We start from the raw sequence: 27812 nt of genomic DNA, 5'->3' as shown, positions 1-27812 counted from the left end.
CAGACCTCTCCTGCCGCCCACTGCTCCCCTCAGCAGTCCCGTGCTTCTGACTGTACCCAGTGCATGTATAAACAAACAAATAAAAATGCCTCTATAAAAAAAAAAGTTATCATATGAAAGCTGAAACCACATTAATGAATTTTCATAGTTACACTAAATCTCATCATTCTGTCTTGCACTTTCCAGGGATTCCTTACCCATGCAAGTTTTTATAGTAGTATGCACTAGTCATTTAGAAGAATTTTGATTACTTGAGTGAAGCAGATCTTCCAAATGTTGACAAATTTCATCATATAATATAAAAAAATTATTAATATTACCACTGATATCGAAGAGAAATCTCTTATTGGAAACTGTTAAGCTCACAATGATGGATACAAGTTTATTCGAATTCCAATTTTTCAAGTAAAAGCTCAGGTTTTATTCTTGGCAACAGATACTGTCAGCTGTTTTCTTTGAAGAGACAAGCTTGCTTTGTTCATTTATGAGAAAATATCTGCCAAATATCCAAGACTAAGTGCCTAGTCTGTCTGTCAGTTTTTCTTTCAAGTAAATATTTTTTCATGGAAAAAAAAATGGCTAATTCCATTTGCAACAAGTGCTTTTCTTTCAGACAACTGCTGAAATTTCAGAATTCAGGAGAACTACTCTATCTCTACCTCCCATTTTGTCACAAAGAATATTTAAAAGTGTGCTCAGGGTCAAGACTTACTAAAATTAGTATTACTTGCTCAATAATTAATGACATTCTTAAGTCTTTTTTTTTCCTTTTTAATCTGTGGCATTGAAGAATATGACTGCTAGTTGATGTCACGAACATGATTCATCAACAGTTTAACCCATTAATATTTTTGAATTCTTATTATATTCTTTCACCAAAAGCAAGGGCTAAAGATCGGAACAAGCACCCACCTGAATGAAGCTTCTACAGCAGTCACCACACCCACAACAGCTCAGTGGCCAGATTTAGTCAGAGTGGTCCCTTTTGTGAACAGAAACCACAAGAGCCTCCCTAGAAGAGTTCCTTTGGAGGTCTGCCTGCTTTCTCTTTAATGGTATGACTTTGGGACCAGTTTTATTGTTTAAAGTTATGACAATTTAAAATATGTAGTGAAGTAGCCATTACTTGGGAGGGGTATTAAGAAACTGGTAGAATTAAATTTAAAAAACAGCATCTTTTCTAAAATTAAGAGAAGTGGGTGAGTTTAGGGGGCAGGCAGATATAGTTTTCATTTTTCTTTCTAACTAGTGTAAAGTAGCAATGTCAACAAATCAACTACACCTGACCTGTCTCATCCTGTGTTAGGCCCTTCTCTCTTCTCCATTCTCCCCATTCAACTAGTTAAAAAACCTTACAAGTTCAGGGCCTCCCCTGGTGGCGCAGTGGTTGAGCGCTGGGTTGCGAGGCTGCAGCGCCAGTTTGATTCCTGGCCACCAGTGAGGGTCCCACAAAAAAAAAAACAAAACTCTTACAAGTTCATCCTTCTTAACCTTTGGTCTACTTCTTGAGCCTCTCATCCCCTTTGGCTACACTGTAATTCAGGACTTTATCTCATTTCACTTTGAGAATTTCAAATCTTTTAACAGATTTCCTTCTTTTCATGTCATTGTAATCACCTTTCTAATATTCAAAACTGATGCTTACCTGTTTAGCCTGACTCCCACAGTCTATGAGAAAAGGAGCAAACTCCTTGGTGCAGAAAATGTACCAGGCCCATAAATGGCCCTCTCTCATTACACAGTGTGCTTACTGATTTTTTTGAACAGGTCATATCAGGCTCCTTCCCTGAGTTCTTTTGCTCTTATCTCTGCCTATGTCTGAAAGACCCTTCCCTCTTTAAGTCTACCTGGTAAATCTTACTCGTTATTCAAGACAAAACTTAAGTGTTTTTTCTCAATTAGAACACAAGGCTGTCTCTCACTATAACCTGTGTACAGTTCCATCACAGGACTTACAGCAAATATCCAACTTACTGTTTACAAGCCTCTCTCACCATACTAGACCATAAGACCCTGGGGGTAGGAATCCTGTGTGAATTCTTTGCACAGCTTTAGAACATCAGACATGGATTGGCTGTATGTCCCCATCACTCCCTTCCAAGTTTCTACTGAGAAGAATTTTGCCCTAAAAGTACTATTTTTAAAATTTTACCAATGGAGAGGTATCAAGTAGTAAAATAAATTTCTGGATAAATGAATTTTATTTAAAATGTCATCAAAATGCAGTTCATTATAAATTCTGCTATATAGGGGCCTCCCTGGTGGCACAAGGGGTTAAGTCTCAGCACTATGAAGCTATCCACAGCCACTGCAGCTGGAGTTCCATCCCATCCTAGGGAGTTGACCCACATGGCACAGCAGACCTCTCCTGTCTAGCCAGCTCCTCCCCTCAGCAGTGTATTTCAGTAGATCTGCGTGTTCTGCTCCCCACTCTGTCTTTGGTGAATCCTCTCACCCCCTGCACCTCTGGTCTATACCCCAGTTCTTGTATGCATAAATAATCTTTTAAGAAATAAAATAAATTCAGCTATATAGAGTAATATATGATCATTTTAGAAAATTTATAAATTAAATATTAATTTTTCTATATGTTAAGTTATTCTTTGTTGCAACTGTAAAACTTTATAATGATGAAATTGTACCTTTAACTTTTGGCAAGCCATAAAAAGTTGTTTTATTTGACAAATAACATTGCATTCCATTAGAATTAAAATTTTAAATAGAAATACAATTATTTCAAGTATATATCTCTACAGTGTTTCATGTTATATGCCTTAGTGTTTGTCTGCCTACCTACCTACCTACCTTTCTACATATCTATGGATATCATGGATAGGATCGGATGATAAATCGGATGATAAATCTAAAACTTCAGCTGTTGAGCCCTTACTATGCACTAGATGTTGAGCTAGAAGTGTCCATTACATGAATCTGCCTTAATCTTCACAACTCTACAAGAAAATCTTCATTTTCTCCCTTCTTACAGATGAGAAAACCAATACTCAACAAGGTTAAATATTTCTATTTCCCAAAATTTATGGCCAGTAAGGGACAGACAGGACTGTAAAGGAAATCTTTCTGGTTTCAAATCCCCAAGCTCTTTTCTCTATATAAAACTACTTTATCCTGAGAAAATGCCTGATAAACAAAAGGCAAATTATATATTGCAGAACATTCACTAGTAAATTGCTTTTCAATAAATCAAAGTAGCAACACATTTTTCTGAATGATTTGCTCATGACTGTACCAGGCATTGTAAAAGATAATTAAGTATGGGGCCTCCCTGGTGGCACAGGGGGTTGGGACGCAAACTATGAGGTTGTCTGCAGCTGCTGCAGCACAAGTTCAATCCCCCACCAGGGAGCTACCCACATAGCGCAGCAAACCTCTCCTGACTTGCCCGCTGCTCTCCTCAGCAGTGTATTTCAGTTAATCTGCCTGTTCTGTTCCCTGCTCTGTCTCTGCTGAATTCTCTCACCCCCCATACCTCTGGCCTGTACCCCAGTTCTTGTGTGCATAAATAAATAAATCATTTAAAAAAAAAAGTATGCTCCCTTACCATGAAGGACTGTATAATTTAGCTGAGACATAACTAACATGTATGACACAATCAGTGAACTGTATAAAATTAACTGTTAAAGAAAAATTTAGAGAACACTGAGGTTGTAGGCACTCTGAAATGAAGACTCTGTTGGAGGACTTTTAGAGTTGGATTACATTATGAAGGTTCTTGAAAGAGTGAAATTCAATAAAGCTGAATTTAAGAAGCCCCTAGAGGTTTTTGATTTGGCATTAAGAAAAGGATATTTAAAAAGTTTTCTTAAAAAAAAAAAAAGTTTTCTTTAGGGCCTCCCTGGTGGCGCAAGTGGTTAAGCACAGCCCTGTGAAGCTATCCACAGCTTCTGCAGAATGAGTTCGATCCCGCCGGCCAAGGAGCTACCCACATGGTGCAGCAGACCTCTCCTGCCTCACCCACTGCTCCCCTCAGCAGTGTATTTCAGTCAGTCTGTCTATTTTGTTCCCCACTCTGTCTCTGGTGAACACTCTTACCCTGTGCATCTCTGGCCTCTACCCCAGTTCTTGTATGCATAAATAAATAAATCTTAAAAAAAAAAAAAAAGTTGATAGTTCCTTATTTAAAAAAAAAGTTTTCTTTAGTAGAAATTCTCAGAGTATCTCTGAGTAGAATAAAAGGAAGTCATGAAGAACCAATTTCAAAATTCTAGTAGTAGAACAAGGGCCTGAACTAAGGAGGTACTTGATAAGAAACTTGAAAATCAAATGGCATATTGCCAGGATAAAATTCTATCTCCCAACAGTATTTTTCTCACTAGAGATAAGATATGATGATAGAAACAATATCAAAATTATTTTTAAAAGGGCTATAAAGCATAATCTTCCTAAATTACTAGACTAGGTTTACTAAAATCTCCTTTCCACATCTCTTAGGTAAATACAGGATTATAATGACATATGTCTAATAAAGTAAGTATGCAATATGTATTTTCTGATTGCCAGAGTTGGAGTATTAATCAATCATCACCATTTATATGGCAATTAATTCAAATCAAAGCAGAGAAGGACTATAAAACCAAAATATATGAAATAATTCAGAAGAATCCTCTTAATGATTAACTTTGATTCCAATGGCTTGTTTAAATTCGTGGTTTTGTGGTTCCAAGATGTCATAGAAAACTTGTTTTTTATCAAAATGGTCTCTAATATAAAGTAAATCTTCAACAGAGTAGTTATCATTTTTTCCAGTCCAAATAGTCAGGCTGTACCTGCATTAAAATAAAATAGAATTATATTGTCAGAAGTGAAAAATAAGAAACAGTGCTAAGGAATTCCAATGAGCCTAAAAATACTCTCATTTGTCTTTAACCCAAATTAATACAAATGGAAAAAATAATTACAATAGCAGAACTATACTTTCCTGTTTCATGCCTTCATTAATATTAACAGGATTAGAGAAAAAAAATCACTCTGCTATTGCCTAAATTAGGTAGCTGCTATATCTGAATTACAGGAATGAGAAGTGATTTTAGATATTCAGACAGATAACACTGACCAAGGAATCTGTTCTCAACACAAAACCAGTTTCTAGCATGAGTTTCTTCAGCAGCCTGGTCAAAGCATGACGAAGGGACGGTGAAGAGACACAAATGTCATTGACATTCCCAACATTCATACTCACAAGTGGCCCTGCGATCCCTTTCAGGAGTTTTTTTATGAGGTACAAGAATGTAATGAGATATCACTAAGAATGCAAACAGAATAAATTTAAATCCATTTCTAGAGTTGAAGCACAATAAATAAATAACATGTGTGTATCTATTATGGATGTACAAATATGCTCAGGCTTTAAATGTTATTTAAATTGTACATTTTCATTCCTCCCATGACATTCCTCCCAATACATTATTCCCATTGCATTAGAGTCTAGAGAAATGCAAAGCTGCTAAGTAGTTTCCTATTTATTTTCCCCCACAAACATGTCAAACCCAGGGAAAAAACTTCAAAGCATTTCTTCAACTAATGATAAGAAATAACTGCGTAACCAAGATATATATTCTTGTTATATTGACACATCTCTGCCTTAAGGAAGTATAAGAAATTACTTTGTATTTTATCTACAGCAATATTATGTGACAAGCCAAAAAGAATTCTTAAACTACAACTAAGAAGAGAAAACAGAAGAAATGAGAATTTTAAAACCTGTATTTTTTGCTAAAATGGCACCTTTATCACTTCATCAGGGCACCATGGTGACAGCCTTATAAAAAGATACAGATGTGAGCTTTTAGGTTAAAAGAAGTAGTTTTCTTGGTCTCCCTGGTGGCACAAGGGGTTGGGGCTCAACTTATGAAGCTATCCACAGCCACTGCAGCACGAGTTCGATCCCCACCAGCCAGGGAGCTACCCACATGGTGCAGACCTCTCTTGACTCGTCTCCTGCTCCCCTCAGCAGTGTATTTCAGTCGATCTGCCTGTTCTGTTCCCCACTCTGTTTCTGGTGAATCCTCTCACCCCCCACACCTCTGGCCTGTACCCCAGTTCTTGTATGCATAAATAAATAAAATCTTTTAAAAAAAAAGGAGTTTTCCATAAAAATGAATTTACCTTATATCCAGCAATTCCATTACTAGGAATCTACCCAAAGGACACGAAAACACTAATTCAAAAGGAAACCTGCGCCTCTATGTTTATTACAATATTTGCAATAGCTAAGATATGGAAACAAGATAAATGCCTCATGTGATTTGCAGCAACATGGATGGAGCTAAAAGGGACTGTGCTAAGCAAAATAAGTTAGAAGGAAAAAGAAAAATATGGAATGGAACATAGGAACATAGGTGGAACACAGGAAAACCCAACAAAGAGTTAGGAAAAAGACACAACTTGAAAGCTGACCATAGATTTGAGGCAAACAGCATGGGAGGGAGAGGAAGAAAGGTCAGAAGAGGAGAGGGAAGGGGCTATGGTGATGGCTCATGGGTGCTGTGATGGCGGGAGAACTACAGGGACTACACGTGATGGGAGAACAATGATGTAAGAAAATAAAATTTAAAAAATAAATTAAAAATTCTCACACACACAGAAAGGAACTTCCCAGTGTTATTTTGCCTCTTTTAATTCCTCTATTGCATTGAAACTAAAATAGGAAAATAAAATTGCCTAAGGGTATCTTAAATTGTACTTAAATTAATTCTCAAGTCTTTTTTATTGTGAAATACCATATACAGGAAAAAGGCATAAAAGATAAATGGACGTATAACAAATCATTATAAAATGAACCCCCATGTAACCAAAACACAAATCAAGAAATAGAACATTGCCTGCCCCCAGACAACCTCTCCCTTCACCTTGAGTCCTCATCAAACTGCCTTTTATAGTAGCTAGCTTTTTTTATTATTATTATTGATTACTTATAATCTACCCTAAACAAGTTTGATTTTTATCTATTAATGAACTTTATATAAATGGAAACATAGGGTACACAACATTTTTGTTCTACCTCTTTTAATCAATATTTTTTGTGAAATTTATTCAGTTAAAAGATGAAGTTGCAGGGCCTCCCCTGGTGGCTCAGTGGTTGAGTGCTGGGTTGCGAGGCTGCCCGCAGCCTCTGCAGTGCCGGTTTGTTCCCTGGCCGCTGGCGAGGGTCCCAAAAAAAAAAAAAAAAAAAAAAAAGATGAAGTTGCAGTCTATTCATTGTCTTTAGAAAATAGCTTAGCACTGTCTGTTAAAGTTGAAAATGTGAATAGCCTATGTATGGCCTAGAAATTCTCTCCCTAGCAATTCCCTTTCTATATAACCTTTATAAATGCAGGCCCATGTGCGCAAGGATGCTTGTATGAAGGTTCACAGCAGCAATTTTTAAGAGGCAAAACCATGAAACAATCCAAATGCAATTCACTATTAAAGTAGATAAATTGTGGGCCTCTCTGGTGGCGCAAGGGGTTAAGTCTCAGCACTATGAAGCTATCACCAGCCACTACAGCATGAGTTCAATCTCCAGCCTGGGAGCTAACCCAAAGTAGGTACCAGACCTCTCCTGTCTCACCGGCTGCTCCCCTCAGCAGTGTATTTTAGTCAGTCTGCCTGTTCTGCTCCCCACTCTGTCTCTGGTGAATCCTCTCACCCCCTGCATCTCTGGCATGTATCTCAGTTCTTACATGCATAAATAAATAAATCTTTAAAAAAAAAAAAAAGGTTTCAAATAGCTATCAATAGAGATTAAGGTGAGATGGGTATGTAAGGAGGTAGAGAGAGTTTGCCCAGGTCTGCAGATTATAGAGAAAGTCTACGAAAGACATTTTTAGATCAGGGGCCTATTCCACATAAATACTTCACAACAGTGGTTGTAGTGTCCCCCAAGCTACAAGTGGAAGCATTCCTAAATTCAGTTTGGTTCCAAGAAGCAGGGAAACAAGGAGACAGTTAACATTGGAAAGGCATAGTTGTAGGAATTAGACTGTTCCAATGGATATTAAAAACTCAAAATTCAATAGATAGGCCAAATTTTTTAAGGGCTTTCATCATAAATGGATGTTGAACTTTATTAAATGCTTTCTTGGCACCTATTGATATGGCTTTTATTTTTCTTTTTGTTGATGTGGTCAATTTCATTGAATGATATTGAACCACACTTGTGTACCTGGAATAAATCCCACTTGGTCATGGTGTATAATCCTTTTGATGCATTATTGCATTCAGTTTGTTAAGATTTTTATTGAGGATTTTAGCATCCTGCTCATTTGGGAGATTTGCCTGCAGTTTTTTTTGTGTGTGTTGTCTTTGTTTGGTTTTGGAATTAGTGTGCTATTAGCCTCATGAAATGTATTTGAAAGTATTCCTTCTTTCTCAATTTTTTGAAAGACTTTGAGTAGGTATTTTTTGAAAGAGTTTGTTCAATGTACCTTTGAACATTAGGTAGGACTTACTTATGAAACCATCTGGTCTGGTCCTGGGCTTTTGTTTTTTAGAAGAGTTTAAATTACTGTTTCAGAAGAGTTAAAGAGACACTTTTCCAAAGAAGAAATGCAAATGGCCAACACGCATGTGAAAAAATGTTCATCATTTATTATTATCAGGGAAAGGCAAATCAAAACCACAATGAGCTACCACTTCACAACTGTAAGAATGGCCCATAATTAAAAAAAAAAAAAAAAACAAACAGAAGCAACAAACACTGACAAGGATATGGTGAATAAGGAACCCTCTTACACTGCCGGTAGGGCTCTAAAATGGTCCAGCTACTAAAGAAAGCTGTGTGGAGGTTCCTCAAAAGATTAAAAATGGATCTACTACAAGACCCAACTATTACACTCCTAGGAATCTACCAAAAGAATACAAAAACACTAACTCAAAAGAAATCTGCATTCCTATGTTTACTGCAGCACTATTTACAAGAGCCAAGATAAGGAAACAACCTAAATGCCCTAAAACAGAAGATTGGATCAAGAAGATGTGGTATAGGGCCTCCCCTGGTGGCACAGGCAGTTGAGCGCCACACTGTGAAGCTGTCCGCAGCCTCTGCAGCACCAGTTTGATCCTGGCCGGCTGGCGAGGGTCTCACATGGCGCAACAGACCTCTCCTGTCTCGTCCGCTGCTCCCGTCAGCAGTGTATTTTGTCAGTCTGCCTGTTCTGCTCCCTGCTCTGTCTCTGGTGAATCCTCTCACCCTCCCGTGCTTCTGGCCTATACCCTGGTTCTTGTATAAATAAATAAATAAATCTTTTAAAAAAAAAAGATTTCTAAAAAGAAAAAAAATGTGGTATATATATACAATGGACTACTATTCAGCAAAAAGATAAACTTATGCCATCTGCAGCAACATGGATAGAGATGGAAAGGATCATGCTAAGTGAAATAAGTCAGAAGGAAAAAGGTAAATATGGGATGGTTTCACTTATATGTGGAATACAGTGAAACCAAACAAAGGGTCAGAAAAAACAAAACTTGCAAGTTGACCATAGATCTGAGGCATCCAGGAGGGAAGGCAGGGTCAAGTCAAAACAGGGGAGGGAAGAGCACAATGGACTATAGTGATAGACTATGGGGTGCTGTGGTGGGGGGAGAACTTTGGGGACTCTTCCTAAGGGGAGACATCAAAAACTTTCCAAAATTAACCACAATGTAATGAAAAAAATTACTTTATCTAAAAATAAACTTTAAGAAACAAAATTTAACAGATAGAGGAAAGAGTTTATTTAGTGATATCACAACTGCCTACCTCCATTGACTAGGAGATGTTAAAGGCTAAACAAACACATCTAAGATTCTTTAGGTCCAGAAGCAACATAGTTCCTTTTTAAAAGGAAATAGCTGGTAAATAGCTGGTCCAGGAAAACCCACTTTTTAAAAGTAGGGTATTCAAAATAAATATGGCAAATGTTTTATATGAGAGTAAAAGCAAATATGAGGAAAACACATAGTAAATGCAGAAAAACTACCAACTGAGACAGAAAACTTAAAAAAAAAAAAATGCCACAAAGCAGATGAAAGGCATGACCAAATATTTTTTAAATGATGCATTTGCGTCTTTGAAGAAAGTGCACAAAGCAGAGATATGAGCTCATGGATGAGGTTGGGGAAAAAAATGGAAAAGACAAAATGAAACAGTAATTGGCAGATCTTAAGGAGTGGAAAATTAATAGTATTACAGAATAAGATGAAAACTGAAGGCATATAGAGGAAAACAGACACTGGGGGGGGAAATTGTGAGACAGAGAAAACAAGATCTAAAATTGAGTAAAAGAAAATGCAAATAAATAAAAGGGAAAGAAAGACTCAAGATAAAATAACAGACACCAAAGATAGGCAAAGATCTACATATTCATAACTGGAGTCTCCAAAAGAGAAAGCAGAGTGTTACAAATGGAAGAGAACAAGTATTTAAAAATATAATTCACAGAAATATTACAGAACATTTGAATCTATATATTGAAAAGAACACTATATCCCTGACAAAACTGGTATAAAAAAGTTCATATCAAGATACAATCTAGTAAAATTACTTTGCCTCAAAGGTAAAGAATCCTTTCCATATTCATTTCATCTCTTGCCCCCCCGCCCAACACCCCACACACAGAGTAAAATCAAGTCATGTATAAGGGCAAAAAATTATCAGGATGGCTTCCACTTTTCCATATCTGTGCTTACACTAGAAAGCAGAGGAGCAATGCTTTCAGAATCCTCAAGGAAATGAAATGCACTATGAGCCAAGAATTTTACAGCCAGCCAGTCTATTATTGAATATAAAGTTCAGAGTAAGATATTAAGAGAATGCAGTCAAGTAAAATCATGTGAGAGGAGAAGAATCCACTAATTTTATTATTTCTCATAGAAATTAATGGATACTTATAAAGAAGTAAATTAATATATTATATGAAGTTAGAGTAAGCAGAGTAATAAATAACCACCAGGGAATAAAGCTAACTCCCCCAATATCAGACTTAAAAGTACAAAACCTCGGGCCTCCCCGGTGGCGCAGCGGTTGAGCGCTGGGTTGCGAAGGCCTCAGCGTCGCCGGTTCAATCCCCAGCTGCTCCCTGGCCACCGGGGGAGGGTCCTACATGGCCCGCAGACCACTCCTGCCACCCGCTGCTCCCCTCAGCAGTGTACTTCGGTCCTTCTGCCTGCTCTGCTCCCCGCTCTGGCTCTGATGGATTCTCTCACCCTCCCGCACTTCTGACTGTACCCAGTGCATGTATAAACCAACCAACCAAACAAACAAACAAACAAACAAATAAATAAAACATGCCTCTCTAAAAAAAAAAGTAAAAAAAAAAAAAAAAAAAGTACAAAACCTCTATTGAGGATGTGGTAAGACAAAGTCAGTACAACTTCCAAGTAAAAAACTCAACTTTTTTATTCTGGTCCTGCCACGCATAGCTCTGGTTTTCATAAAATATAACAGCTACAGTGAAATGGTTTTTAAACTTATAAAATAACTTTTTAAAATACAATATTTTTTAAAAAATGATAAACAGCACCTAACATATCTGTGTTATAAACAAATGTAAATAAACTCTTCTTTGAATAGAGGCAATTGTTAAATTAATTGAAGCCAGTTATTGAACATGAGAAATTTACATGGAAAGGGACAGGCTAAAAGAACCCTGAAGAAAATCAGTTGAAATTGGAAGTGTCCGTATGAACTCATGGGTTATTTAGAAAAAATATATATGTTTTATACATACACACACACACACACACAGAGAGAGAGAGAGAGAGAGAGAGAGAGAGAGAGAGAGACTGATAAATGGCTGTATGCATAGGTGAATGTGTTTATACACACATTTCCCAGCTTTGTCTATTGAAAGGTGTTAGAAGCAATGACATCCTCGGAGCTATACTCCCTGATTTTGCTTTCTAAATACCATCCACTACTATAATCAAGGAGGGGTCCTTGTAGAAGGGGCTAATTTGAGAAGTGAGGAGGAGAGAAAAGTACACGATAAGAACACCAAGAACGCAAGAACTGAGATTTGTCATGAGGAAACAGCAAACTGACCCAGATTGAGGACATTAATAAAAAAACTACATTCTTAAGGATTATCAAATATATGAGAGATTAGAAAAGATTGAAGGATTACACCAGACGGACAAAGACTAATGAGACTTAACAACTAATGAAATGTATGTTCCTGACAAGAAAGAAACAGCACTGTTGGAATGGTTGGTGAAATGTGAATGGGGTCTGCAGGCTGCACGACGGTGTTACATCAGTGTTTGAGGCTGCAGAGTAGTAATACAGAAGAGTGCCCTTGTTTTAGGGACCACACATTGAAGTACTTAAGGATAATGTGGCATTTTGCCAGAAAAAATATTGCAGACAGTGCCAGAAAAAAATACATATGTAGAGAGAGATAATGGATAAAGGCAGGAAAATGTTAACAATTTGGGAATCTGGGCAAAGGAAATATAGTCATTTTTTGCAACTTCTCTGCAGGTTTAAAAGATATAAGGGAGACATTAATGACTCATAAACTAGAAAATAAATCACTCCCAAGAGCTGGTACTTTAAAAAAAATAGAAAGAAAAATCAGGGGCCTCCCTGGTGGCTCAGGCAGTTGAGCACCGCACTATGGAGCTGTCCGCAGCCTCTGCAGTGCCGATTCGATCTCCCCCTGGCTGCGAAGCAACCCACACGGCAAGGCAGACCTCTCCTGTCTCACTGGCTGCTCCCCTCATCAGTGTGTTTCATCAGTCTGCCTGTTCTGTTCCCCGCTCTGTCTCTGGTGAATCCTCTCACCCTCCCGCACATCTGGCCTGTACCCTGGTTCTTGTATAAATAAATAAACCTTTTAAAAAAAAAGAAAATCATAATCTAGTTCAATGAAGAAATATGACAAAAGCTCAGATAAACAAAAAAAAAAAAGTTATTTTAAAGACCTAGAAAAAAAAACTAAAAAAATGAGAAACTAATCATCTATATATAAATAAATTTATATATAAAGTACACTGCTGAGGGGAGCAGCGGGTAAGGCAGGAGAGGTCTGCTGCACCATGTGGGCAGCTCCCTGGCTGGCGGGGATCGAACTCGTGCTGCAGTGGCTGTGGATAGCTTCATAGGTTGCATCTTAACCCCTTGCGCCACCAGGGAGGCCCTATCAGAACCTTTCTATTTTAATGGTATTCAAATGTATCAATCTTTACTTTTATAGCTTCTAGATTCTGTGCTTACTAAGGAAGGTTTTCTCCATTCTGAAATTTTTTTTTTTTTAACGATTTATTTATTTATACAAGCACTGGGTACAGTCAGAAGCACAGTGGGTGAGAGAATTCACCAGAGCCAGAGCAGGGAACAGAACAGACAGACTGACGAAGTACACTGCTGAGGGAAGCAGCAGGCGGCAGGAGAGGTCTGCGCACCATGTGGGACCCTCGCCCGGTGGCCAGGGATCGAACCAGCACTGCAGAGGCTGCGGGCTGCTTCGCAACCCAGCGCTCAACCACTGCGCCACCGGGGAGGTCCCTGACATTATATTTTTAAACTCTACTGTTTTTTCTTTATGCATTTAACATTTGATGTTCTAATCTTTAATTCATCTGGAACTTATTTTGGAGGAAGAATGAGGGAAAGGTGCCAGTTTTATTCTTCTTACATAGTTGACATGTCCTAACCCCCATTATTGAACTTTTGCTCCAATGATTTAAAATGTCAACTTTTTTCTATATGAAGTTTTGTGATAGATTTGCATTTATTTCTACACTTTTTCCCCTGTTCTATTGACTCATCATTAAAAAGAAAGTATTCAAGCTATTTTAATATCTGCATCTTTATATTTTAATATTTAATAGGTGATCCAACTAATTTTTATTACATATTAAAATTTTTATATGGAAGATACTTCTGAAATTATGATAGAATTCAAAGAAACTTTTATCAACTTAACAACTTTTTGGAAATGTGTAAGAATAATGAAAAGTAGAATAAACATTTACTGGCCAGTTACTAAGGGCATAAGCTTTTCTGGGGAATATAAATGAAAGCTGTATATTAAATAAATTAAGGTTCATCAAGAAGCTTCATTCCAGTGAAGGCGTCTGTGTGCTTACAAAATCATTGTTTATTCTCTTTTTCTCACACTGTCTTTTTTTTTTTTTTTTTTTATAGAGGCATGTTTTATTTATTTGTTTGTTGGTTTGTTTGTTTGTTTTGTTTATACATGCACTGGGTACAGTCAGAAGCGCGGGAGGGTGGGAGAATTCACCAGAGCCAGAGAGGGGAGCAGAGCAGGCAGAAGGACCGAAGTACACTGCTGAGGGAAGCAGCGGGCGGCAGGAGAGGTCTGCACGCCATGTGGGACCCTCCTCCGGTGGCCGGGGAGCAGCCGGGGATCGAACCGGCGCCGCAGAGGCCGCGGGCAGCTTCACAACCCAGTGCTCAACCGCTGCGCCACCGGGGAGGCCCCTTCTCACACTGTCTTTACAGTTTTCATCCTCTTTTTATCTCTTTCACACACACACTCACATGTATATACTAAATTGTTAAAATTACATACCTGTCTGATTTCTTTAGCAGCCAGAGTAACTGAGAACTAGACTGCCTGACTAATGCCGCTCTGACAGGAAATGTTACAGGCTGATTTAGTTCATTACATATATTTTCCATCTCTTTCACCATTGTCCAATTGTAACCTGAAGTAAAGGAAATTTGAATTATATAACTGGAATCCTGAAAGTCAATCAAACAAAAACTATATTATATATGAATTAGTAAATGCAAAAGTAATTCATAAAACTATCCCTTTGGATTTATACTTAATGCAAGATATTTTTGGAGTGGTAAATGTGGATAAAAACTTAAATCTAAAACTATGCCACAAGTGAGCTAGGGCAAATTTCACAAAAATTAAGACATTAAAAAGGTTTCACTGATCTCTCAAGTGTAATAAAAGTACATTTTGACACTTTGTTTACTCTATGTCCCAAGATTCCCAGTGGTTGCCTAAAACCTCAGTTAGCATCAGTTCCTATATATATTTCCCCATGCATATATACATATTATACATATGTATGCATACTTTTGAAAAAGTTTAATTTACAAATTAGGTAGAGTAAGAGATTAACAACAGTAACCAATAATAACATAGAACAATAATAATAACTTTGTAGTATAAGTTATATGAATATCGTCTCTCAAAATATCTTATTGCACATGTTATTTTTGGACCATAGTTGACTATGGGCATCTGAAACTATGGGAAAAAAATTAAAAATAAGGGGGGGAATATATTATTGAGTATATTTTAATTTGACCAATAACAAATACATTTAAAAAGTGATTACCTTCATTGACTTTCTCTGGATGCCATCCTGTTGTCCAACCCAGGGAAAATGTCACATCTGGAAAGAAGGATTTCACAGTGTCTATAAAAGGCTTTGCATCCACTACTCTGCTATTTCCATTTGGACCAGGAAGAATATCAGCATTAATCCACACAGGACGCTTCAGATGCTGCTTCACATTTTCCAAGAGCATCATGGATGGTTCTACAGCTGTCAAACTGAAAATGTAGTTGCTGTCAATGAAACATGTTCCTAAAGTAAAACTTCTTTTACACTAGTGGTTTAAATTTTCTCAAATTCATTGACTAAAAAACAATAATGCCTAAGTTAAATCAAATCAAGTCTCATATTGCACAGGAGGGGAAAACTGACATATGCCATATCTCAAAATGTTGACTTATATTTATTATTCATGAAGGTGCTTGAAAATTTGATAAAAATATGAATAATGACAGAGGTTTCAAAATCCTGTTTTATTAGGATCACTCAGTATGAAAACAACTTAAGGAGGGCTGCCCGCCAGTGGCCTAGTGGTTAAGTTTCAGTGCTATCACCACCACAGCCTTAGTTCCCTCCCCAGACAGGAAGCCAACATAAGGCGCAGCAGACCTCTCCTGTCTCGCCCGCTGCTCCCCTCAGAAGTGTATTTCAGTAAATCTGCCTGTTCTGCTCCCCACTCTGTCTCTGGTGAATCCTCTCATCTCCATCGCCCCCATACCTCTGGCCTACACTCCAGTTCTTCTGTGAAAAAAAAAAAAAAAAAAACTTAAGACACAAATATCCACTCATCAGAGAAGGTATAAACATGATTTGAAAACCAGATGTCCTCATAAACTACAAATTCACATTTATGAAAATATCTAAAGTGCACCCACATAGCATTTCTCTAATATTGGTTCATGACCTTGGAAAATAAAGTCTTTTCTTTCATGTATTTTTGTTGAGTTTGGACGCATGAATACATTTAAAAGTGTAACATTTTCTTAAAGCATTTATAAATTTCATCTTTTTTCTTTACTGTAAACTTCTGGAAACTAGACACAACTATATTTTAGTTGCTAAAATAAAAAAGCAGCTTCATTCTTTTTTGCTTACCTATATCTATCCAGACACCTATAGATTTTGAAACAATAAGGTTTTAATCAGTCTACATAATTTTTACATTTTAAAAATGTACACACACAAATTTCACTGGAAAAGTAAGACTACTTATAATTCTGGATCTCTTCTGAAACTTTTAAGTCTTATGTTCATTTATAAGAAAATTGACAGTACTTATTACATGTCAGGAGGGAGCTTCTTAGGCTTTCTCAATTTAGTGAGCTGAGATAGGATTGTTTAACAATGATTCTCCATCTGATAATAACAAGTCTCAGATAGCATATTCTCCCCAAAATTGAAATTTCATCAGCATATATTAAGTGTCTACTACATGAAGTTGTGTAGTTGAACAGAATGAGCTACAATACAGAACAGAACAAAGCAAGAGCTGAATACACATATTTTGTTTTAATATTTTAATTACCACTAATAAACACTACAATTATGCTACTTTCCTATACCAGAAAAACAAACCTATTTTAAGAAAATCATCCAACCAGGGCCTCCCCTTGTGGTGCAGAGGGTTGAACGCTGGGCTGCGAAGCTGCCCACAGCCTCTGCAGTGCCAGTTTGATCCCCGGCCACCGGCGAGGGTCCCACATGGTGTGCAGACCTCTCCTGCCATCCGCTGCTCCCCTCAGCAGTGTACTTCATCACTCTGCCTGTTCTGCTCCCCTCTCTGGCTCTGGTGAATTCTCTTACCCTGCTGCACTTCTGATTGTACCCAGTGCTTGTATAAATAAATAGATGAATCTTTAAAAAAAAAAAAGAAAGAAAATCATCCAACCTTAAACTAAAGAAAATAAAGCACTTTGTTGTAGTTTTTATTTTCTGAAACTTAATAATATAATTATGATTCTTTTGGAAAAGTCAATGTGGAGAAAAATCTATAATATGTTTGGTGGGGGAAGAAACAAAACACAATAGAGTGTGAACTTAGCCCAACAGCAAAATACAATATATATTATTAAAGAATAATATATCACGTTCCTAGTCTGGAAAACTAAATACTGTAAATATTACAAAATAACACATCCCTCCCAATGAACCTATAAATTCCATGTAATTCTAATTAAAAATACCAGAGTCCAATATTTTCAATTCTCAAGTTTCCCATAAAGAACCAAGAAAAGGTTTGCCAAGATGATCATTTGAAGAGGAAAGCTCTGATCAGTATGCTACCTACAATTTCTCTTTGATAGTACTTATTCAAATTCCTGGGAAAGAATATAAACTTAGTTCTGATAGAATAGACTTTTTTTCCTAAAAACGTTACTTGCACTTCAAACTTCTGAGTATCATACCACTTTTCTACTAATTTCATTTAGAAATTGGGAATTACAAAATAAAAATCATTCTTAAAATGAATGCTCAGCCATTTAAAATTATTCTAAGGGAAAACTTCGATAAAATTTTAAAACAACCACATATTATCTAGTTACTATTTATATACTAAAGTAAGTACCTTATAGAGGTACAAACTAATAAAATCTGACTAATAGGTCATTCAGCTACTTACATAGGGTGGTGCAAAGTCCTATGCAAATGTGCACACTCAAGCCTGGCTGGCAGCTCGCCTAACAATTACGTAACCATGAACAGCCATTTACCCACTCTGCCTCTGTTCCCTCAGCTGAAAAAAATGAGGATAATAGCAATAACCTACCTCTTGGGATTGCTATAAGGAGTAAATGAAATAACACTTTCAATGTTTTTAGAACAGCGTCTGACACACAATAAGTGTTTATGTAACTGTTAGTCGAATTCATTCCCCTTCAAATATGCTATGACCAAAAAACCTGCAAAATGTTTTTTTAGTAACTCGGTCCTTTTGTGGTAGCTGCTAGCATTTAGGAATGAATAAGCTGATCTGACTGGTGAGGAGCCAAAGAATATATCACAGGGATTAATTCAACTGGCAATAGTAAACATATGAAAAACTGAGCACATGAAAAGGCAGAGGTATCTAAAACTTTGAGTCACCACGCATTATAGAGCAAATGCTTTCTTTCATGGTACAGAGAACACTGAACTGGCTCCAGGAAACCTGTAATCTGGTCCTAGTTCAGCTGTCAAGCTTTTCTGTTTACTTCGGTAAATCACTTAACAGCTCTAGACTAAGTTTCTTTTTCAATAAAATGGAATTGAGCCATTCAACACCTTAAAAGCTTTAAAATCTCAAAATAGCTTTTTCATTCACCTGAGAATCACCTTAACCCTATGAGTAAGTTTTCCAAACCCTTATTAATCTTGAAATAATTCAATTTAAAAAGAAAGCTCACTTTGCAAAGAATATGCAATGGAACATTGGGCAGTTTGTTCAATAAATGGTGCTGGGAAAACTGGACCACCACATGCAAAAAAAAAAAAAAGAAAAGAAACTAGACCACCACCTCTTACCAGGCACAAAAATCAACTCAAAATGGATAAAAGACCTGGACATAAGACCTGAAACCATAAAATATATAGAAGAAAATACAGGTAAAACACTACAAAGCATACATCTCAGTAACATCTTTAAAGACTCATCACCCAAAGCAAAGAAAGTCAAGATAAAAATAAACACCTGGGATTACATCAAACTGAAAAGCTTCTGTACAGCAAAAGAGACATTAACCAAAACAGAGAGACACCCCACTGATTGGGAAAAAATTTTTGCACTCCATACAAATGATAAGGGACTGACCACAAAGATATACAAAGAACTCACACAACTCAACAAAAGCAAAGTAAACAATCCAGCCAAGAAATGGGCAAAAGAACTTAAAAGGTAGTTCTCCAAAGAGGAAATGTAAATAGCCAACAGGCATATGAAAAAATGTTCAACATTCCTTATCATCAGGGAAATGCAAATCAAAAAAACGACATTGAGATACCACCTTACACCAGTAAGAATGGCACATATTAAAAAATCTAGCAACAACAAATGTTGGTGAGGATGTGGTGAAAAAGGAGCTCTCCTACATTGCTGGTGGGAGTGCAAACTGGTCCAATCACTATGGAAAGCTGTCTGGAGGTTCCTCAGTCTACTAAAAATGGAGCTACCATAAGAACCAGCAATTCCACTCCTAGGGATCTACCCAAAGGACACAAAAACATTAATTCAAAAGAACACCTGCACCCCTATGTTTATTGCAGCACTATTTACAATAGGTAAAGCCTGGAAACAACCCAAATGCCCAAAAATAGATGACTGGATCGAGAAGATGTGGCATATATACACAATGAAATATTATTCAGCAATCAAAAAGATAAAATCATGCCATTCGCAGCAATGTGGATGGAGCTAGAAGGAATTATGCTCAGTGAAATAAACCAGAAGGAAAAAGAAAAATATCGGATGGTTTCACTTATAGCAGGAATATAGGGAACCAAAAAAGACATTAGTGTAAAAAAATATAATAACAGTACAAAACACAACAAAGCAAAACCAGATAATTATAAATCAGAGACATACTGCAGGGGAGGAGGGAGAGGGATCAGAGGGAGGGAGGGAGGGGCACAGGGGACTGAGGTGATGGTGCACAGGTGCACTGGTGAAGGAAATTCCATGCGCACCACACCTGAGGGAGAGGGGGGAAGCAAATATTGTTTAAAAATGAACAACGATAAAAAAAAAAAAAAGAAAGAAATAGTAATTATACTTGCTCACTTTCCTATTCCCCTGTGACTATGCAGGTGTCTCTCTTTATCTTTCTCCCTTTCCTAATAACCTGTCCTTTTAAAATATTTAAAAAAAATAAAAAATAAAAATGACCTAAGTTCACTACAAATATCTCAGATCTTCCTCACAGTTGCCTTCATGGGGTTTGTCCTGGTTTTAGCTATAATTTTTACACTGCCAAAATAACACAGAAGTAAAATTTCCATGACAGCCTTAGTGAAGCAAATGACAATCTTGCTCCTCATTATCAATGCTTCCAATGTATTATTTTTATTATTAAGGAACACTGACGTTACTGAAGAATTCTAGCTAATTCCCTGTACAAAAATGTGATAACATAAATCAAGCAGGCTATGCATGAACTATCCAACTATTGCCAACTATCTCTCTTCCCAGGTTACTTTTTAACAAGAGCAGTTTTAAATTTACCATTCTTATTATTACAACAGTCACTTATGTCACTTTATAAAAATTAGCTTAATTTGGGCCTCCCCGGTGGCGCAGCGGTTGAGCGCTGGGTTGCAAAGCTGTCCGCAGCCTCTGCGGCGCCGGTTCGATCCCCGGCTGCTCCCCGGCCACCAGAGGAGGGTCCCACATGGCACGCAGACCTCTCCTGCCGCCCGCTGCTCCCCTCAGCAGTGTACTTCGGTCCTTCTGCCTGCTCTGCTCCCAGCTCTGGCTCTTGTGAATTCTCTCACCCTCCCGAGCTTCTGACTGTACCCAGTGCATGTATAAACAAAAACAAACAAACAAACAAACAAATAAATAAATAAAACATGCCTCTATTAAAAAAAAAAATAGCTTAATTTTAGCCTCAAGGGCTTCCCAAAAAACAGTCTTTGCAAACTACTTGGTGGGCCTTAGGTCCATTTTGAAACGTATTAGCTTGGACTTTCATCTTCAGTTTAGAAAAAGTATAAAGTTAGACACAGATATTATGTAAAGCTATCAACTGTTTTTCCCATTGGTATTCTACATCCACTAGAAGATTGAACATGTTTATACAAAATACCTCTTGAAATCCAGCTTGATGCCTTTACTGCTTGTCATAACTTCAGTCAGCCATTCCTGTAAAGTATTATCGCTGGTTGTTTCAGGAGGATGGGCCATGATAGGCTGTCCATATTCTGACTCATCACTAGGAAGGAGGACATCAGCCTCTATCATATGAGCAGTACCTGTCCAAACAAAATAAGTTAAAGCTAATTTAACAAGGAGATTCCATATCCAGTATCCTTTCGAGGAAGATAAGAGAAGGAAAGAAAAGTAACATTTATGGCATAGTTACTTCCTGCTAGGCCTTTACATGTTGTCCTTATATTTTACAGATGAACAGAAAGGTGATAGGAATTAAATGCCTTTTCCTAGGTCACACAGCTCTTAAACTGTTCTCATGTTAACTAATTTCTTCCCAGTACAGAGCAAAGTGAGTATACAAAGAATTTGCTGAAGTAAGAATAAAAGTATATAAAGAATTTGTTATAGTAAGAATTTGTTAAAGTTTTTAAGAATAAAAATAGCACTTTTATCTTTTCACTCTTCAAATTTGAAACTATAAATATATATTACTTATGCTTGCAATCCTGCGTTACAGATTTGTTACTTCAAGTTACAGCTTAGCTACTGTTTAAAAGCACACATCCCAGGAATGGGTAATAAGCTTCAGCAGTCACTTAGTGTGAATGTGTTTAGCAAGCTGTGGCAGACTGACTCCAAAAATAGTTGACAGCAATTCCTCCCATACACATATAATTCTTTTCTCATTTCTTTCTCTTCCCCTGAGTCTGGGCTGGTCTTGTGATTTGCTATGACCAACAGAAGGTAGTAGAAGTAAAACAGTCAGTTCTAGGCATAGCCTTAGCAGCTTCTGCTTTCATCCTCTTGAAAGCCAGTGACCCTATAAAGAAGTTCAGGCAAAACTACTGAAGACTCAGAGACTGCATGGAGAGAGAGAAGTCATATGAAGGAGAACTAAGACTTCCTGCCTGACTGACAGTATTAAGGTCTCTGACATGTGAGGACATTTTAGAATTTCTAGGTAAGCTGAGCTCCCAACTGAATGCAGCAACTTGAGTATGCCCAATCTTTAGCACACAGAAGGAAGAACCACCAGCTGACCCACAAAATGAAGAAAAATAATCACATGTTGTTATTTTAAGTCACTGAGTTCTAGGGGTAATATATTACAGAGCAACAGAAAACAAAAAGAATTAGTTCCCTGAAAGTGGGTCACTGCCTTAACAATAGCCTGAAACATGGGAAGCTGGGTTTGTGGTATGGAGGATTCTAGAAAGATAGAGAGTGCATACTAATGGAAGTTGGAAAACAGTAAGGAATTTCTAATTGGAGGCTTGAGAACAGTCAATATAGTGGTGAAACTTTTTGGCAACATTGCCACTTGTAGCAATTGGTAGAAGATAGAAGAGTACCTGATGAATTTGGGATTTGGCTAAGGAGGTTTCCAGGCAGAATGCTGAAAGTGCCAACTAGCTGCTTTCAGTTGCTTATAATAAAAAATGGGAAGAGAGAACTGGGTAAAATAATTAACTATTCATAGTTTAAGTAGCACAAAGAGGATATATTTCCACTTCAGAACTTGTCCTGAGTTAAAAAAATAAAACCTACCCTTCAGTTGGTAAAGGATTCTGAAAATAAGACACAGCCTCAAGCCAGAAGTCAAATCCCGGATACTGCCAGTAAACTCAGGGTCAAGATGAAATCAAAGATGGAACTACAAAACTCTGCTAAAAAAGCAAAATGATCTTGCCTGTTGTGCCCACACTATGAGACAAAAGAACTTCTAGAAACGTAAGAGTATTGTCCCACAGGACCCTCCCTAGCAGATCAAAGTAAAGAAAAACCTATCTCAAAGAGATTGGGGTGAGCCTTTTGATTCAAGGAACACTTTCTAATTTGATAAGTAGAAAGTCCACTACGTTTTTAATAGAAATGTAGCTCAAAGAAAGAGAGAAATTCAAAATGAAAAGAGGTATGTGGACTCTGAAATTTCTACATGCAGGAAACAGGCTAAAAAAGCTACTCAGCTGCAAAGATGGATCATTTTTCAATAAACACATGAAGAGATGTTCAACGTAATTAATCTTTAGGGAAATGAAAATTTAAACCACAATGAGATAACAATCCATATCCCAGTGAAGCACTATACTAGAAAAGACAGACAATAATAAGTGTTGGCAAAGACAGGGAGAAATTGCGTGCCTCGTTCACTCTATTCCTGGGAATATAAAAATGTGCAGGTGCTCTAGAAAAGCTTGGCAACTCCTCAAGAAGTACTCATCTAGATAATGAAGGGTTATACATACATGATTATAGACTGAATCTATAAACCAAAAGGCATAGATACACTGCCTAAGGCAATTAATTAAAAGCCAGTATACAATGGCTTCAGAAATCCATTCAATAAATATTTATTGAGTCATGCCTTAGTAGCAATGAAAGAAACAAAAATATGCTGATAGATGATCCTGATATTTAAAATTTTATTCAAATACAATATATGAGCAAGTGTAATAATAATACGACAGTTTCAAATAAGATATAGAAAAGGAAAAATTAATGGAAATGTGTTCATTTTGTAAACAATGAGATCATTTATAAAAATGTTTATGTCAGCCTAGAATTTATACTTGGATCATCTAACTCTTCGATACTTGCAGATAAGCCAAGATAAAAAAAAGAGTTGAATTCATCTACTATTCAATGTACACACAAGTAACTGTACTGACTTACTTTTCAGTGCCTCGTTCATTTGTGCCTTGTGGTTAGCTGCATGATACCAGGTGATCTGGGCTCCATCTTCTGTTGTGATCTGCTTATTCCTCAGAAAATATTCCAAAATATTTTCACTCCAAGATCCTAAAATAACAGCATTTGCACTGAAAAGAATAGACTGGTTCTTATGGGGAAAATTTTTTTTAAAGATTTATTTATTTACGCATACAAGAACTGAGGGGTAAGCCAGAGGTGCTGGGGGTGAAAGGATTCACTAGAGATATTGGGGAGCAGAACAGGCAGATCTACTGAAATACACTGCTGAGGGGAGCAGCAGGTGCAGGTGAGACAGGAAAGGTCTGCTGTGCCATGTGGGTCAGCTCCCTTGCCGACTGGGGACTGAACCTGTGCTGCAGTGGCTGGGGATAGGTTGTTAGCTCTGTCTTTAACCCCTGCACCCCCAAGGAGGCCCCTTATGGGGTAAATTTCATTGATGGAGAATAATAAACTGGGAAAACACTGAAAATTTTAAAAATTAAGAGCAAATATTATATGGCAGATATACATAAACATGCTACTGTGTAAGTCGTGGCTAGCAAACATATAGGATAGTATGAACCTCCACAGAATGGGGAAATAAATAACAAAAAACTTCTCTTCCCTGTCTATACACACTAATTCTATTTATTTTTTTTGAATGCTTAATGATATACAAATGTAAATTTTTTTTTTTTGATCTTTTTTTTTTTTTTTATAAATTTTATTGTTATATTCCCCATACAATTGCAGCCCCCCATTCTGACCCCAATCCCTCCCCTCCCGCCCCCGCCCCCCTAAAAGTGTCTCTGGTTCATAGTTTTTTGTTGATTTTGATTTTCACTTTCTTATAGTTTTTCATTTTCCTGGTCCATTATTTAAGTTTTCTAGATTCCTGCTATGAGTGAGACCATCCGGTATTTTTCTTTTTCTTTTTGGCTTATTTCGCTGAGCATGATCCCTTCCAGCGTCATCCATGTTGCAGCAAATTGCATGTGTTTATCTTTTTTGAATGCTGAGTAATATTCCATGGTATATATGTACCACATCTTCTTGATCCAGTCATCTATTTTTGGGCATTTGGGTTGTTTCCAAAGCTTAGCTATTGTAAACAGTGCTGCTATAAACATAGGGGTGCAGGTATACACACTAATTCTAATAGAGATCTAGGACACTAAGAGTCTGCCTTTGTTTTTATGTGGCAGATGGGCTAGACCCTGCTTTAGAGCATACGCCACCTGTTTGTTTAGGGTTCCTGGGTGACCTCAGATAGCGCTAACATGATAATTGAAATCAAAGAACCAAATAATGTACAGACATTCCATGTTATGGATAGAAAAACTCAATATTGTCAAGATGTTAGTTCTTCCTAACTTGATCTGCAGACTCAAGTAATCCCAATCAAAATTCTTACCAAATTATTTTGTGGTTATCAACCAACTGATTTTAAAATCTAAATGGTGGGCAAAAACCTAGGATAATAGACACAATAATGAAGAAGAACAAAGTGAAGACACAACCCAAGACCAAGACTTACTATAAAGCTACAGTGATCAACAGAACAGTATTGCTGAAAGAACAGATAAATAGATCAATGGAACAGAAGAGCGAGCTTAGAAATAGACCCCTCTAAATAGAATCAACTGATCTTTGACAAAGAAACAAAAGCAATACAATGGGGTAAAGATAGCATTTGGAAAAAATAGTGCTGGAGCAATTGAACATTCATGTGAAAAAATGAATTCACATGAATCTAGACACAGACCTTACAACTTTCACAAAAATTAATCAAAATGGATCATAGACCTAAATGTAAAATGCAAAACTATAAAATGCCCCCAAATGGGCATTTTGACTGGATCAAGATGTGGTATCCATTCCACAATGGAATATCATTCAGCAGTCAAAAAAGATAAACTCATGCCATTCACAGCAATATGGATGGAGCTAGAAGAGATTATGCTCAGTGAAATCAGCCAGGAGGAATAAGAAAATATCGGATGGTTTCACTTATAGGAGGAATATAGGGGAACCAAATAAGGGATCAGGAAAAAAAAATAATAAAAAAATACAAAATTAGCAGGCATTTATAAATCAAAGACATTCTGTAAGGGAGGGGGAGGCAGAGGGATCAAAACAGGGGAGGGAAGAGCACAGGGACTATGGTGACAGTTCACAGGTGAATTGGTGGTTGGGATTTTATGGGGACTACATCTGAGAGAAAAAAGCAAACATTATACAAAATGAACAAAGATGTATTAAAAAAGAAAAGGCTAGAATATAGGGTGGGAAACTAGATATCTTTGGGTATGGATATAACTTCTTAGATTCAACACAAAATACACTATTCATGAAAGAAATAATGAACAAGCTGAATTTCATTAAGTGGAAAACTTCTTTTCTGCTAAAGACAGTGTCAAGAAAATGAAAAGAAAAAAAAAAGAAAATGAAAAGACAAGACACAGATTGGAAGAAAACAGTTGCAAAAATACACTCTGATAAGAGGTTGTGGTTCAAAGTATACAAAGAATTCTTAAGGCTCAACAATGAGAAAACGATCTAATTGAAAAATGGGCCAAACACCTGAACAGACACCTCACCAAAAGAAATATACAAGTGGAAAATAAGCATATGAAAAGCATAGGAAAATGCAAATTAAAACAATCAGGTACCACTTCACATCTATTAGATGACCAAAATCTGGAATTCTGGTAACACCAAATGCTGCTTGCTGAGTATGTGGGACAACAGGTATTCTCAATTCATGCAAGTGGGATTGCTAATGATCACCACTTCTGGATACATTTGACAATTTCCTACTAACTTATACATACTCTCATGCAATCCAGAAATAATGCTCACTGGTATTTAACCAAAGGAATTAAAAACATGTCCATACAAAAATCTGCACACAGATGCTCATAGCAGCTTCATTTATAATTGCCAAAACTTGGACACAACCAAAATATCTGTCTTCAGCAGGTGAATGGATAAACTGTGATACCACCAATGGAATATTATTCAACACTAAAAAGAAATGAGCCATCAAATCATGAAAGACAGAGAAGAAACTTAAATACATATTACCAAGTGAAAGAAGCTAATCTAAAAAGACTACATACTATATGATCTCAAGTATATGACATTAGCAAAAGGCAAAACTGTGTAGACAGCAATAACACTGTTGGTCTGGAATGGGAACAAGGGAAGTGATGAGTAAGTAATGGACCACATAATTTTGAATTTTTATGCTAGCAAAACCATTCGGATACCACAGTAATGGATATGTCATTCTCCATTTGTCTAAGTCCATAGAATGTACACCACCAAAAGTGGACCCTAAGGAAAACTGTGGTCTTTAGATTATTATGATATGTCGATATAGGCTCATCATTCTAACAATTGCGCCACTTTGGTGGGGAATTTTGACAAGGGGAAATTGAGTGGGGGTTTGGGGAATATGGAGATTCTCTGTGTCTTTCCCTCAATTTACCCATGAACCTAAAACAGCTCCTAAAAACTAGGTCCTTTTTTATTTAAAAAAAAAAAAAAAAAGTACAATATTCTTGCCCTTTTTGGCCACCCCAAACGCTTTTCCCTTAACACTCATGCCAGGAACCAAGGTTTTAGGTCAGCAGATAATGAGTGCGCGGTGAGAATGCGGACTCAACCATCCAAACAAGAGAGGGGTGCTGCCAGAGTCTCTCTAAGCGGCCCCCAACTATCCGCACCGCCATAGAAAAGTAGCGGGCTGTGAACCAATCGTGGGGAGATAGGCTCCAGACCCAGAGCCTCAGGACCAAGACTTACCAGGGTCCCCAGCGGCTGCTGTCATGGTAACGGACGCCAGCGGTTCGCGCAGGCGCCAAACCACGGGCGCCGCCTCTGACGGGTCACAGATGGCGTGAAAGTCCCACTCACAAACCACTGCAGACCAGGGCCACTGCAGACGCCTTCGAGGGCCGCCAGGAAGGGA

At 37.4% G+C, this 27812-nt stretch overlaps 1 protein-coding gene across 1 annotated transcript; it reads right to left on the bottom strand.

Annotated features, from left to right (window-relative positions):
- FAM151B (family with sequence similarity 151 member B) lies at positions 1 to 27812 on the bottom strand. The gene is made up of 6 exons (XM_037530125.2): positions 27647 to 27812; positions 23819 to 23944; positions 21081 to 21246; positions 15304 to 15521; positions 14517 to 14652; positions 1 to 4784 (listed from the first exon to the last, which is right to left on the bottom strand). Exons 1-6 carry the CDS (start codon positions 27669 to 27671, stop codon positions 4625 to 4627), a joined length of 831 nt encoding a protein of 276 aa, XP_037386022.1. The 5' UTR covers positions 27672 to 27812; the 3' UTR covers positions 1 to 4624.

The sequence above is a fragment of the Talpa occidentalis genome, unplaced genomic scaffold (genome assembly GCF_014898055.3).
Source record: "Talpa occidentalis isolate TD23 unplaced genomic scaffold, MPIMG_talOcc4v2.1 talOcc4.6, whole genome shotgun sequence".
Lineage (NCBI taxonomy): Eukaryota > Metazoa > Chordata > Mammalia > Eulipotyphla > Talpidae > Talpa > Talpa occidentalis.
The sequence above is the reverse complement of the archived record's forward strand: the minus strand, read 5'-3'. Positions and strand labels throughout refer to the sequence as shown.